At 21.5% G+C, this 16,495-nt stretch overlaps 3 protein-coding genes across 3 annotated transcripts; 1 reads left to right on the top strand and 2 right to left on the bottom strand.

The window, feature by feature from the left end:
- Positions 1–705: 705 nt before the first annotated feature.
- Positions 706–9,204, top strand: P230 (6-cysteine protein, putative; the record flags this gene model as incomplete). Its single annotated transcript, XM_028680283.1, has 1 exon — positions 706–9,204. The coding sequence occupies one exon, from the start codon at positions 706–708 to the stop codon at positions 9,202–9,204; it is 8,499 nt and encodes a 2,832-aa protein (XP_028531795.1).
- A 2,081-nt stretch (positions 9,205–11,285) lies between these two features.
- On the bottom strand, positions 11,286–13,724 carry PRELSG_0413500 (phospholipase A2, putative; the record flags this gene model as incomplete). Its single annotated transcript, XM_028680282.1, has 3 exons — positions 11,286–12,324; positions 12,505–13,118; positions 13,350–13,724. The coding sequence occupies 3 exons, from the start codon at positions 13,722–13,724 to the stop codon at positions 11,286–11,288; spliced, it is 2,028 nt and encodes a 675-aa protein (XP_028531794.1).
- A 1,114-nt stretch (positions 13,725–14,838) lies between these two features.
- On the bottom strand, positions 14,839–16,417 carry PRELSG_0413400 (3'exoribonuclease, putative; the record flags this gene model as incomplete). Its single annotated transcript, XM_028680280.1, has 8 exons — positions 14,839–14,946; positions 15,071–15,196; positions 15,305–15,364; positions 15,455–15,543; positions 15,680–15,794; positions 15,903–16,005; positions 16,105–16,183; positions 16,285–16,417. The coding sequence occupies 8 exons, from the start codon at positions 16,415–16,417 to the stop codon at positions 14,839–14,841; spliced, it is 813 nt and encodes a 270-aa protein (XP_028531793.1).
- Positions 16,418–16,495: the final 78 nt, after the last annotated feature.

Raw genomic sequence — 16,495 nt, 5'->3', positions numbered from 1 at the left:
TTTTTAACAAATACTCTTTTTTTTTTTTTTTTTTCTTGTAAAACTATAAAAGTTATCTATTAACTCATAATAGATACCAAAAAAAAAAAATAATAATAATAAAATGTGTGTACAGAAAAAAATTAAAAAATGTTCTTTTTCTTTTTTTTTTTTTTTATGTACTTTTTATTTTTAAATGTTATCATATTTAATAATCAAGAAAAATTATATAAAAATATGAATATAATTAGAAAATATGAAACGTCAGAAATGATACTTTATAGATAATCAAAAAAAAAAAAAAATATAGACATGCAAAAAAAAATTTCTATAAAAAAAAAAAAGAAGCTTTATACATATGAAGAAATTTTGCATAAATAGAAAATTATAGAAAAAAAAAAAAAACTCTATAGATATATTATGCAAATATATTTATGGATAATAGAAAAAGTTATATACTAAAAAATATTGAAACATACACATAAGAAAATATAAGGATATAAGTACTAAAGTTTAATATGAAAAAATAGTAAACAATTTTTTAAGATAATTTTTCAATGTTAAAAAAAATAAATATATAAATATAAAGATTATACTGATATGTAGATATTTTTTTTTTTTTTCCCCCATCTTTAAGAGAAGCTTTAGAAATATTTATATAATATTTTTATATTTAATAAATTATATATATATTTCTTTCTTTTTTCTTAAATGGGAAAATTAATTATGAGAAAACATTTTTTCCTTATATTTTTAGTATATATAATAATAAAAAAACATAATATAGGTTCTAACGAAATCTTAAAAAAAGATGCATCTACTTTTAGACTTTTACATGATGAGAGCTTCGTAAAGCATCTAAATAATATAAATACAACAAAAAAAGAAAGAAAGAAAAATGGAGTTATTTCAAGTCTCAGAAAACCTAAAAATTTATTTGAAAAAAATGATAGAATAGAAAGAAAAACTAAAGGGATTATCCAAAATGAAAATTTCACACAGACAAAATTGTTCTCCCAAAAACTAATAGAAAAGTTTCGTAATGAAGTTATAAATAAAATAAAAAAAAATACATATATTAATAGAGTATCAAATGATTATAAAGATAATAAAGGCACAATTAAACATATAGAATTTAAGAAAACTACAATAAAAGGGAAATTTTATAAATTTTTCAGCGAAACAATAAAAAATAAGTTTTTCATACTTATTAGGGAAAAAATGTATCATTTTAAAGAAGTGTATTCAAGATATACAGAATCAAAATTGACGAAAGAAAAAGAAAACAAGAAAAAAACAAATCCTTTAAAATCATTTCTAATGAAATACATGATGAAATTCTTATATATTCATAATCAAAGTTTTGGAAAGATAAATAAATATAATTTTTTAGTTACACATTTTACTAGTTTTAATGATCTTAATATTTCAATTAATAAGAATTTCATGTTTAAGAAACAAAGAATTTTAATTGAATACAACTTACTAAAAAAATATCTTTTAAAGTATGGTAAAAAAGGGGAAAACGAAAATAAGCACGAAGGTAAAAATGAAGAAGAATATTATGAATATGATAGTGAAGATTATGAAGATGAAGATGAAGATGATGATGATGAAGAAACATATGAAGAATATGAAGATAGTGAAGAAGAATACAGAAATAATAAAATATATGAAAATAATAAAATGGAATACGGATATAATAAAAAATATGGAAATGATAAAATAGAATATGGACATAATAAAAAATATGGAAATGATAAAATAGAATACGGATATAATGAAACACATGAAAATAAAAAAGTAGAATATGGAGATAATAAAAAATATAAACAATATTTTACAAAGAAAGAAAATGCAATAGAAGCAATGGAAGATAATTTTGAAGATTACGAAACAAGTAAAGAACGAGAAATAATAACATCATTAGAAGACGACCTAGAAGTAGTTGATGATACAGTAGAAAGTGGATATGAAACAACAGAAGATGGAGATTTAAGTATACTAGAAACAAATTTTGACAATTATTCATCAAGTAATACTAATAAAGAATATGTTTGTGACTTTACGGAAAAAATAAAACCAGTAGAAGAAGAATCAAAAGTAAAAAAATGCAAATTTCAAATTGAAGAACCACTAGTTAAGGTAAAAATTATATGCCCTTTAAAAGATTCAGATGAAAAAAAATTTGAAAGCATTGAGTATTTCCCTAAAAAAGCTCCTTACGTTGTATTAACTAAGGAAGTATCAAAATTAAAAGAAAAAAAAATTTCTGAATTAATTTATGGTGTCATTGTACCATCAAAAAATAATGAAAAAAAAAATAACTTTGACCAAGGATCCATTGAATTTATATTGCCACCATTAGTACAAAAAAAAACCGTTTTTTATTTCATATGTGATAATTCAAAAACTAATGAAGATTCTAAAAAAGGAGATAGAGGAGTAGCAGAAATTACTATAGAACCATATGGAAAACTTGTAAAAGGATGTAACTATTCAGATGTTAACAAAAATTTTTTTACGAAAAATCTTGACATAAAAAAGAGTGAACATCCATGCTACTTCCAACTAAATAGTGGTGAAATAGGAGGAATGATATTTCCATCTAACACGAAGTCAACTACTTGCTTTGAAGAAATGATTCCTTATATAAATTCTGCAAAATGGAATAAAGAAAAAAAAAGTATAACTCAATTAATTAACAATTCTGTAATTTATAACAAAGAAATGAATGAGCAATATTTTAATGTTAAATATGTTAGCATACCTGCAAGTTTTAAGGATAATCTTAATTTATTTTGTACTTTTACATTAGATGATGATAAAGTACATTTAGTTTATGTAAGCATTAATCAAGAATTAAATTTTTCAGTATTTGAACTTTTTGATTCTTTCGTAAAAATAAATAAGACGATTCAACTAGCAACTGAAACTGAAGGAAAAAATGAATATACTTGTGATTTTACTGATAAACTCGATAAAGTACTTGAAAATGAAAGGAAAATATTAATTTGCAGGAAAAGTTTGAAAGAGTTTGATAAAATTACTATGAAATGTAATAAAAATAAAGAAAAATATAAAGACATGGAAGTAATTCCTAAAAGTCTTAAGGACAGAAATGAAGTTGTTCAGTTCAACTTGAATGCGCAGTATTATCTTTTAAAAAAATACATGAATTTTAATTTAAGAAATAATAAATTAATAAATGATTATCCACCTTATTTTATTTTTCCTTTTTATAAAATTGCAAAAGATGAGTTTACGAATAATCCTTTTTTACAAAGTTACAAGAATATAGGTCTATTTGAAGGAACGACATCAACAGATGGATTGGTAAAATTATTTTCCTTTTTAGACACTCAAGAAGCAGTGGCAATTAATGAAAAAATCCGTTATTTAAATATAAATGTTAATGATTCTGATGATAACACCCTTGAAGTAACTTTTCAAGTGCCACCTTACATAGACTCAAACGAACCATTTTATTTTATGATGGGTTGTGACAATAATAAGGGTGAAGGCAACACAGGAATAGTAGAATTACTCATTTCAAAAAACCAAGAAATAATAAAAGGATGCAATTTCCACGAAGTAAAAATTGATTATTTTACAAAAAATATTGAGGCAGGTACTAATGAATGTACTGTTGATGCATACGTTAATGATATTATTGGATTCAATTGTTTAAAAACTACTTATGATGACGATGTAGATCCTACAGATATAAGCCTAGATCCTGATGAATGTTTTAAAAAGGTATATAAGGATGATAGTAAAACAGAAATTAACGATATAATGGAAGGTGCTCAAATTTACAATATTACTGACAAAAAAACCCCAGTATTTCTAAAAATACCTCCTCATGACTTAAGTGTAGACACAGAAATTAGTTGTAAATGTAATTTAAAATCTCAAGAAAAGGTAATTAAAATAAACATTAAAAAAAGAGACACTGAAAAAGAAAAAGAAGAAATAAAAAAGAAAGCTATTAACCAAGATAACATGTATATCTGCGAACATCGCGATTTTATAAAACCTAAAGAAATGAAATTATCAAATCAGAATATTGAGCATACCTGTGAAATTGAAGCAAAAGATTTCCTTAATTATGTAGAAGTATTTTGTCCTCCTAATGAGCATTCAATTTATAGTAATATTAATATATCCTATACTACAAAGAAACCGAAAGATGTTTCAGAATTAAAACCATTTAATGAAAAAGAATTAGATACTATAGTACCTTATGCAGAAGTATTAAATAAAACAGAGGAACTAATATTACTTTACAGTAAAGAAAAAGTAGACTTGTCTCACTTTTATATATTCTTTCCATTTTATATAAAAGAAGATACTGAGTTAAACATTATATGCGACAACAGTGCTACACAATATAATGATAAAAAAGGAGATAAATTAATTTATCATATTGAAATTCCTAAAAGAACTAAAAAAATAAAGGGTTGTTCTTTTAAAGATAAAAAATCAGAAATGTTCGAAAACGAAGTAGATGGAAATAATTGTGTTATTGACGTAGCTCCAAAGGATATAGTAGGATTTGCATGCCCAAGTGGAACTATAAAATTAACAAGTTGTTTTAAAGATGTGGTTGTTGATAATTCTTTAATTAATATTATTAGAGTGCTTTACCTAGAAAATAATTTAGCCTCTTATACTTATAGTCATAAATTTAATTACATAGAAATACCATCTCTAGTAGATAAAGACATATCTTTCAAATGTATTTGTGTAGATTTGAAAAAGGATTATAATGTAAATTTCACATTAAGTTCAGACATAACAGATACAATTTTTGACAAATTGGGAATTAAGTATGATGAATATCAAGGCAATTATGTAAGTGGTGAAACTTATAAAAATTATAAGAGTGTATATTTATCTAACAGGCCAAGTCGAATAGTTCAACTTTTCAATAATGTAGAAAAAAAAATAACGGAAAATGCAGGAGATCCTGAGAGTATATTCGAAAAACTTGATACATCTGAAATTGGTGAATCTAAATCATATAAAAAGAATGGATTCGAAAAAACATACATAGAAGAAGATGGACATGATATATGGGAAGACATGTATGATGAAAAGTTAGAAGAAACCATAGCAACCGATATTAAAAGTTTAGAAATATCTCCTTCAGATATGTACGTATTGCAGGTTAACGTAAAAGCACCTAAAATAATTAAGTCTACAAAAATAAATGATAAAAGTTATATGTGTGATTTTTCAAAAAAAAGTCTAATAATACCAGATCCCTCAAAAAAAGGAGAATTGACAGATGTCCATTGTTATAGCGTACTAAAACCATTAGATACTCTTTATGTAAAATGCCCAACAGATAATGCTAAATATACTATTGCAAAAGATAAGGTGTCAGAAGATGATGATGAAGATGATAAGCATGTTATTTCACTCATTGATGAAGGTGAAGTAGATGCTCCAGAAGATGCATTAAATGATGGTACTTTTGGAGATATGTTCGGTAAAATTAAATTAAAACCAGATGATTTCTTTGAAAAAGTTATGAAGGAGTCAGATGATTCTATAAAAGATATTCATGAAGTTTTACCAGGTTCCATATTTACCACTATGAAAGTAATAAAAAAAAAAAATCCTTTTGATTCTTATGCTGCTTTAGTTATACCTCCTGTTGTTTTACAAGATACTCATCTGAAAGTAGAGTGCAATAATAATGAATATAAAGTGAGCGAAAATGTCGCAGGTTTTAATGGAATAATTCATTTAGACATAGCGAAAAGTGAACATAAAATTAAGGGATGTGATTTTTCTGACGAAAGTAGTAAAATTTTAACTACAGGAATGAAAATAGAAGAATCTCAAGTAAAGGAATGTCCTATTGAAATTAATAAAAATGAAGCATTTGGTATAATATGTGATAGTACTACTACTTTAGATCCAGAAAAATGTTTTTATGAAGTATATGATAAAGGCTCAAAAAATAAAAAATTTGTTGATTTAATTTCCAACGTAAATATTTATACTATACATAATTCTAAGAAAAAAATAGCATATGCAAAGGCTCCTTTAGATTATGTAAATAAATTAATTTTTTCATGCTCCTGCAAAAAAAGTGATAGTACTAAAGGAACAATGAAAGTTACATTGAACAAAGATGAAATGGAATTAGAAGACATGAAATCTGTGAAGGCAGTAGTACATAATAATGTGAATTTATGTAACTTCTATGACAATCCTGAATTATCCTTTGAATCAAATCCAGATAAAGTACTTGTATGTAAAATGGAACCAGGGTTGTTTTCAGAAGTACTAGTACAGTTACCTATATTTGGAGATGATAATACAGATAATGAAGAGTATAAGAAATTTTCAATACAACCTGAATTTGTTAAAGGAGAAGATATCAAAATTATTTTAGACGATAAAAAAGAATTGCATATTAATGAAGCATTAAAAGGAGTATTTGGAAATAGGCATTTTAAATTTGAAAAAAGTAAAAAAAGTGGTCAAGGTTTCAGCTTCTTTGTTCCACCTATCTTTGAAAGCCTTAACTTAAAATTAATTATTAACGAAAAACCAGACAGCTCTCCGCTAAAGCAAAGAGGGATAGTATATATTTTAATAAAAAAAAATATAGAGGAAAGTTCCTTAAAACTTTGCGACTTTACAACGGGAAGTAATTCTTTAACAGATGCTATTCCTCCAAGCAAAGAAAAAGAATGTAATATCAAAATAAAAAAAGGAGATATCTTTGGTATTATATGCCCTAAGGGATTTTCTCTAATTCCAGAAGGATGCTTCAGTAATGTAATCTTAGAATATTATAAAAGTTCTCCAGATGATAATGAAGATATTGAGTATATTAGTAAAATGAAATATAACTTGAAACCAAAAGAAGTAATAGAATTATTAGATGAAGATCATAAAGAACTTGAAGATATCCAGAATCTTTCAGGTTACTCTAATGTTACAGAAATGTTAAATTTTCATAATTATAATATAGGAAATTTGCCTCTTGATTATAAAAAATATTATACTGCATCATATAGTAAAGTACCAGATACTTTTAATAGCATAATTAATTTTTCGTGCAATTGCTATAATCCAGAAAATAATGTATTTGGAACAATGGTTATACAAACAGAAAATAGTGATTTTGAAGGCTTAAAGGCGAAGAAAAAAGTTAAGAGGGATACCGTACTACCTTATAGAGATGAAAACATTATAAGTGAAGGACATGAAGATAATATATTAAAATATTCAACCAGTCACAGATGTGATTATACCAATGAATCTTTATTTGATTTAATTGATGGAAAAACTCAAAAAAATATATGTAAAATAGATGCTAAGTCCTTAGATGTTATAACAATTAAATGCCCACATACAAAAAATTTAGTAACTAAAGAACTACCACCTGCTCCTGATCAGGAGGATAGAAAATTGACTATTACCCTTGATGATAAGGAATTTATTACTTATACAGATGAAGAAAAAAATACATTTTCCTTAAAAGATGTTTATGTTAAAAATTTTCATGGAATCACTACAGATGAATTAAAAAATCTAGGAAAACTGGATTCTGATTGGGATGATAATCATGTATTTTATCCACCAAAAGCTTTAGATGATGTAATTATAGACAATAAAATAGTAAAATTAAGGGAAAAATTACCAGGAGTTTTATTTTTAAAAGTAAAAATTGATGAAGAGGTTAAAACAACTCATTTACCTACTGATGGAATATCTAGATTTTTAATACCTCCATATATAAAGGAAGATCTCAGTTTTCAAATTTTTTGTGGAAAATCAACATCAAATAAGCCCAAGAAAAATAATACATCTCTTGGTATTGTTCAAGTAAATATTTCTGCTAATAAAAATTTAATAGATGGATGTGACTTTATTAATCCTGAGAAAAGCCCCAATTCTATCTTTTCACATAATAAGAATTTAAAAAATCCTCTTATTTGTGATATTTCTTTAATACCTAACAGAACTGTAGGAATAAATTGTCCTCACAAACAATTAAAACCAGAGAGTTGCTTTGAAGAAACATATTATGTAAATGAAGAAGAATTAGGAGAATCAGCAGATGCATTTAATGATTCACCCAAAGAGAAAATAACTAATATAATTAAAAATGCTATTACTATTACTAATGTGGAAGATAAAGAAAATACATATTCATATTTAATTTTACCAACATCATTTCGAGAAGGTATAGATATAAAAAAAGTTTTTATTTGTACATGTGATAGTAATATTATAAAAATGAAAATTGAAGAAAGTGCTATGACAATGAATATATCCCCCAAAACAGGACAAGAATTATGCACATATGATCATAAAACGAAAATTGCAACTTGTAATATAATGGAAAGTATGGATGCATCTACATTGAAAGAAAATTCTGTTATTGAATACATTGCTAATTTATCAAGATGGGATAAATTAATAATAAAATATCCTACAACTGAAAAAGCTAATTATGAGAAAATCTTTGTTAATCCTTTAAATTTAAAAGCAAAAGTTCTATTTAAAAATCAACCGATAAATATTGAGAATATTTTACCAGGAAGTATAGCATCAGACAAATATGATTCAAGAACAAAGATCAATGAATATACTTTAAGAATACCACCTTTTGTTCCTAAGCCAGTAAATTTTACTATTGAATTTAATAATAGTCTTACGTCAACTGTTCAAAATCAAAATAAAGTTTTCGGTACTATTGCTAGAGTGCATATAAATGTTAGTGAAGGTTATAAAGAAATTAATGGATGTGACTTTACAGGAAAATATCAAGATTTGTTTTCATATTCTTATAAACCTAAGCCTAATCAAAATAAAGAATGCACTATTACTATAGGTAATAATAATTTTTCTGGATTTGCTTGTTTAAGTCATTTTGAAATTAAACCAGATAATTGTTTTAATTATATTTATGATAACAATGCAAGAAAAAAAGTTAAAAAGTTGACTGAGATATCTTCAAATGCTGAACATGATTTTATAAAACAAAATTCCTTAGGATATAGTTTATCTTATATCACCTTTAATAACGAAAAAAAAAAACTTGATTTCTCTTGCAAATGTGTCTCTAATTATTCTACTTATACAATTAATGTATTGTTTGAGCCAGATTATGAACTTTCATTATATCAACCAAGGGCTATTATAAAATACGTAGACTTAAAAGAAAATAGTTTAACCAAACATTTACGCTAAAAACAGTTATATTTAAGGAGTTAGTCAAATTTTCCATTAAAAATAATTAAATATATATATATATATATATACATCATTTTTTTCATTTCTTCTATATTATATCTCATCAAATCTTTTACAACATTACGTAATAAATATGAAAAACAAGATTATCTAAAAAGAAAAATATAATACTATATATCAAATATTTTTTTTTTATATATTTTAATAAAAATAATTTCATCTTATAATAAAATTATATATATATATATATATATATATATATATATATATATACATAACTTATATAGGTATGATAAATACAATTTACTTTTATTCATTTATTTTTTATTTATGAAAAAAATAGAAGTAAAATAAAAATTTCTATTCCTTAATGTGTTTCATATGTTAAGTTCAAAATTTGAGAAATAATTTTAAGTATTAAAAGACTCAATAAACTTATAAAAAAATTAAAACATTTTTATATAAAATTTTTTTTTATAAAAAATTCAAAAAAAATATATATTTATTTAATTAAAGATATCTTTAGTTAGGTTTAGTTAATCTAAACCTAGATTTATTAAATTTTTTTTTTCATTAAAACTGCTAAAATAGCACATAATAGAAAAAGAAAAAAAAATAATAATAACACTTGTAATATTGGATATATAAATGATGCTGATTAATTCAAAATAGTAATATATATAATTTATAGAAAGGTGTTAATTCTATTTTAACAATTCAATTAGAAAAAAATCAAGATTTTTATATTCTCAGTAATTTACATTTTTTCTATTAAAAAGTTTTAAAAAAAAAAAAAAATTTCAAAAGTTATAATTAAAAATAATTACAAATGAAAAAAATTAATTGAATCTATGTTATATATATCAAATATAAACAAATTTTAAAAATATAAAAGCCAAAAAAAAAAAAAAAAAAAGGTAAAAAAAGTTATATAAATTATAGGAAACTTAAAAAAAAATTATAGTTAAAAAAAAAAATCAAATCAAATAGTATAAAAAAAAAAAAAAATATAATAGATAGCTATGTAATAATGTTGTGAACATGTATCTTCAGAAAAGTTACCTTGAACAGTTTTAATACTACAAAAGGATATGAATAAAATTGTTAAAGAAAAGAATAAATATATGCATATGAAACAATAAATATTTGCAAAATAAAAATATATACATAAATATAAATTTTTATTAATTATTTCTATGTAACTTTAAGATTAAATAAAAACTTCAAAGTAAAAATTTGTAAAAAAAAAAAAAAAAGATAATATTATCTGTATATGATCATATTAATAATTTATGTGTTCATTTTAATATATATATTAAAGCGTAAAAAATTTAATACTAATATTTATTAATACATATAATTATGCTTGAAGGAATATATATATAAATATATATTTACATACATACATGTATTTTTTATGTACAAATATACTTTCATTCGTTGCAAAATGGTAACTAAACAAACATAAATCAATGATATAGTAATATGAATAAATCTTTCATAGATATTTTTTTAATTTAAAAATTTTTTTTAAATTTTAATATAGTATTTACATGAAAAATAATATATATATATATATATATGTATATATATTTCCTTTATTTAAAGGTAAAATACAAAACTATACTTAATTATAAATCTACATAATTGCTCCTTTTTTATACTTGAAAAATATAAATAAAATAATTTTGTAATAATATTATTAAATATCTCATATTTGTTTTCAAATATAATTTACATTTAATTTTATGGAGTATATATAATTTTCTTTTTGAGTTTTTAATTTATTTAGTTATTTTAATATTCTTCTTTTATTATACATATATATTTTTTCTGCATTTCTTAATCTTTTATATATTTCTATTTTCTACATATCTATATATATATGACATATAATTTAAAATTTATTTTGTTATATTAATTTAAAACCTTATAAATATTTAATTTATCATTATTATCTTTATTTTAAATTCTTTTTTTTTTTTTTCCTTTCCTGATAATTTATATATATATACTATGTTTATATGCTTTAAATATCTGATTATTTAATTTTATATAAATTATTCATTCGTACATTTTTATAGATATTTTGAACGTATATAGTTATTAGCTAGCTTATTAGCTAATCTTTTAATTTCATAATATTTCTCATCAAATAAATAATCTTGTGTTGCTTTAGCAATTAAATCAAAATCTTTAATATCTTGACTATCTATATTTATATCTCCTATATTTGGTACATTAAATCTGAAGTATGTATTTTCCCTATCAGCTAACCACTGTAAAAGTTCCCTGTGTGTATCATTTGCTCTTGTTAGTAAATGAGTTGAATTAATTAAAATTTCAAAGGTGGATGCTGATTTACTGCTTGAAGTTGATTGTGTTAATTTTGTTGGTAATTGACCAGTTCCAATAGAAACTAATGTATCTAAATCTTCTTTTATAAAAGTTGATAGGTTTTTATTATTTAATCGTGCACACTCTTCTAATGCAATAAGAGAAGGATTACTTGCTTTTAAAGCTCCATCAACTAAATGTATTTCTGGCTTTATTTGAATACCTAATTTTTTTATATCTTCTGCACTAGGACCTTTTAAATATGTAGGAGCCGAAGCAGTTGCCCATGCAGCAAGCCATAATGGAACCTTATTAATTCCATCATATGATTCTCCATTTATTGAATTATATTTATGAGTATAATTTCTTATTAAAAATAATTTATATGGTTTATGCCTAACATCTGTTGCTGTTACAAAACAGTATAATTTTTTATAAGAGGATATGAATTTATTTCCTATACGTTCCATTAAAATATTTTTAACTCTATTTATATCATATCCTTCAAACAATATCCCTGAAATAAGATTCCTGCTGCCTTCAAATATCTTTTTCATTGTTCCTGGCCAAAGATTTGTAACTTCTTGTACTCCTATTTCTTTTAGCAAAGCCAAACTTATTAATCCTCCTGCACTTGTTCCACATACCATATCAAAACAATCAATCAAATTTACATCGTCACTACCTATTTCTTTTCTTAATTCAATTTCTAACCTATTTAACACTAGTAAGGTTGATATACTTAATATACCACCACCATCTAATGATAAAATTGAAACTCTATAAAAAGAAATAAAAAAAAAAATTAAACAATAATATGTAGAAAACAATGAATTACAAAAAGTATATGCAACAATATGATAAAAAAAAAAAGTTAAAATAAAAATCAAATTAAAATTTTTTTTTTTTTATTTCTTGCTCATTTTATATATTTTAATTTTTTTTTTCTTGAATTTGTACGGTTTTTTAAAAGGGGTATAAGGATCTCGAGGAATTTGATTATATTTTCCGCAATATAATAAACCATATTTGCATAAGACACTCATTCCTAATGACATATACGTACGAACCGTTAATTCTAATATAGTATTTTCATCCTTATTATATATATATATATTTTTTTTCTTTTTTGATGGAACTCTTATTTGATCTTCTGTTTTGAATGAACAGGTATATGTTTCAGGACTACTATTATTTGTGTCAAATAAAACGGAGGCACATTTATTTTTCAAAATGAAATTATCGTAATAATTAGTATTTTTTGCTTTATATTTATCATTTTTTCTTTTTTCTGAATTATCATCTAATAATATTTCAGTTTTATTTAAATTATATTTACATATTTCGTTTATTTCATAATTTAAACCATAACGTGAATTAATGTATTCTTTTCTTATGTTATCATTCTCTTCATTTTCATCATTAATAGTTATATTATCCTTGAAGCTTTCTATATTATCATTACTATTATTTCCTTCATATTCTTTTACTGTAACATCATTTTTAATCATCAATTTATAATTTAACTCTACTTGAATTTTTGATAATCCAAAATAAATACTATCCCATTTACTCTATTAAAAATAATAAAAATAAATAAAATTATAGCTACTAGAAAAAATAATAAATAATTCAAATGTAATATAAAAATTAAAAAAAAAATAAATAAATAGATAAATAAAATAAATAAATAAATAAATAAGCAACTAGAAGTTAAAAAAAAAAAAAAAAAAATGAAATAAAAAGAGATAATAAATATAAATTCTTTATTTCGTTTTTGATAATTTTCATAATTTTTTTATTACATTATTGTTATTTTCTATATAAATAGAATAAAATCCAGGCTTTGTTAATCTTACAGAATGCTTATTTTCTACTAATTGTCCAACAAATAAATTTACTGAATAATTTTTATTTTGAGGAAATAATATAATATCATTATGTTCATTACTATTAATGTTTCCATCATTTAAATTTTTAATATTCTCACTTTCAAAATAGTCATTTAATATAGTAGAATTTTCAGCTCTAAGTTTCGAATATTCATTTTCTCCATTCTTCAATTCACTGGAACTATAAACTTTTTTTTCTTTATGAAATGTTTCATCTTTTTCATTATCACTAAAGTTTTTAGAAAATAAATCTGAATAAATATAAATTTTTTCATCTTCATCACTCATTTTTTTCTTTTTTTTTTTTTTTTAGTTTATAAATATTTACAAAAAAAAAAAAAAAAAAAATAATAAAAGTCTAAATGTAACAATTAAAAGGTAAAAATATTTATGTTAGGGAACGATTGTTAACACAACATCATTTAAAACATTTTAAAAAAAATTTTTAAATAACAAAAATTTTATAAAAAATAAGAAAACAAATCAGTGTATAAAAAAAATAATAATAATAATAAAATATTCATATTATCATAAAATATTATGGGAATCAATAAATAAACTAAAAATAAAAAAAATACACTTGAAAAATATATAGAAAAATAAACTAGTGTTTAGGGGAAAAAAAAAAAAAAAAAAGAGCGTATAATCATAATGTTAATAAATTATGAAAAGAAAAAGAAAAAGAAAAAAAAAAAAAAAGGAAAATATAAGGAAAAAGAACAGGTAAAAAAAAAGTAAAAATAAATAAATTATATTCCAAAAAAAAATAAAAGCCAAAAAAAAAAAACTTTTCAGTTAATTAAATTTTTATCATGCTACAATTTTTTTCTTTTTTTTTAATATTTACACACAAATAATATTCTAAGATAAAATGAATATATATAACATTAAAAGGTTATTTATCATTATTTAAAATGGCTGTTCACTTTTAGCATTTTAAAAAGGGAATTTCAATTTAAATAGTTTGATATTTTATTTTATTTTTTTTTTTAATAATTTCTATTAATGTATCTTTAAACGTATTTAGGGAGTATATAAAGTTGTATTTAATTGAAGAGAAATATTTCATATTTTTTTTTTAAATTTTGAATTAATATTTTAAATTATATTAAGGAAATTTTTGATATTAAAATGTTTTTAGAAAAAACCAATGTTTATTTTTTTAATTAAAAAAAAAGAAAAAATTAAAAGAGAAAAGTTTTTAAATTACAAAAAAATTATAAGATATTTCAAAAAATATATATATTTTTAAGAATGACTAAACAAATTATACAATCTCCATAGTTTTATAAAAAAAATTGTAATAATGGGAAAAAAAGAAAAAAATACTCTATATTCTCAAGAAATAATTTTTATGATTTCTTTTTTTTTTTTTTTTTACAACAGAAAAGGTATTTATATTTTATTGATTTATTGAACTATATTCTTGTTTTTTTAAAATATAATTTTTTAAAATTTTTTTTATTTCGCAACCTAAAGATCTACAAGCACATTCAGCATAATTAATAATCTAAAATAAGAAAAAATAAACAAAAATTAATAAAATTATTTTATTTTATTATTATTTTTTTTTTTTTTATATTTCCAATAAAACTAATTTATATTTATAAATTTAATTATGAATTTTATTTTACTTCTTCTAATGTTTTGCTATTAAAAAAATTTCCTGATCCATGAAAAAAGCAAACAGTTCTCAAATTTAAACATATACCTAAAGTTATTTCATTCATTTCATATTTACTTTTATAATATTTTTCTTCCTGTAAAGATAAATATTTGTTTTTAATTTAAAATGACTATGTTTAATTGGAAAATACAAAAAAAAATACAAAAAAAAAAAAAAAGAGTAATATTTTTTCTATTTTTACTAATCCGTCTAAATCAACAAGATGATATACTCTTTTCGTATTAGGGCAAATTATAGAATGCTTTATAAAAAAAAAATATTAAATTATCATTTTTATTTTTTGAATAAATTTATTTTAAAATATATAAATGTAAATTTTTTTTTTTAATACTATATTTATGGATATAATAATATCATGCATTTGTATTTGAGCCTTTATTAAAGCAAGAGATATACACGTTAATGTAGCACTTAAGCATCCTTTAATAATAATAAAAAAAAGTAATAAAACATTTGTAAATTCATACATAAATATTAATGCTGATATTATATAAAAATATATGTTATCATTTTTTTTTTTTTTTTATTATTTAATAGTATTATTTTTTGAAATTACCTCCATCGCTTTGAATTATTAAACATTTGATATATATAGAACAATGTGGATACTTGTCTAAAATTATAATATTTGAAATACATTCTATTAATAAACTTTTTATATCATCATCATTCTATTAAAAAAAAAAAATTAATAGGTATTTTGAATAAAACTATTCACAGATATAAATGATAATGCAAAACATAAATAGATTAAAGAAATGAAAAAAAAAAAAAAATACTTTTTCATTAGTTCCATATGTATTCATATTCAAACTTTTGATATCTAAAAAAACTTTTCCTTTATCGTAAGTTGCATTTTTCGAATCAGGTTTAGGCCCATATCTTTAAAATAAGAATAAAAAAAAATTAATACACATATATATATCTGAAATAAATTATTCAAATTAAAAAATATTTAATATATTAGGATTTAAATTTTACATTAAACATAAAATTTTAGTATTTCCTAATGAATAAAAACATGATGCATCCGAATATCCATCTTCTCCTAATTTTATAACTAAAAATATATATATATATATATATATATATATATATATATATATATATATATATATATATATATATAATTTTATTTAAATATTATATATATAGAATTACACATATCCCTGATTTCATTATTTCTCCTATTATTTATTCTTTTAAAACTATCATTCTTCAAAAATTCTTCATCAATTTTTTGTATTTTGCTTTTAAAATTATAAGGTGGAAGTGGAACCTTATATCTTGACATTTATCCAAAAAATTTACAATATTTAAGTAAAAAATATAAATTTTTTTTAAAGTTATTGCATAATTGATAGTTTTTATT

This window comes from Plasmodium relictum (genome assembly GCF_900005765.1).
Source record: "Plasmodium relictum strain SGS1 genome assembly, chromosome: 4".
Classification (NCBI taxonomy): domain Eukaryota; phylum Apicomplexa; class Aconoidasida; order Haemosporida; family Plasmodiidae; genus Plasmodium; species Plasmodium relictum.
This window is presented reverse-complemented; position numbering and strand designations above follow the sequence as displayed.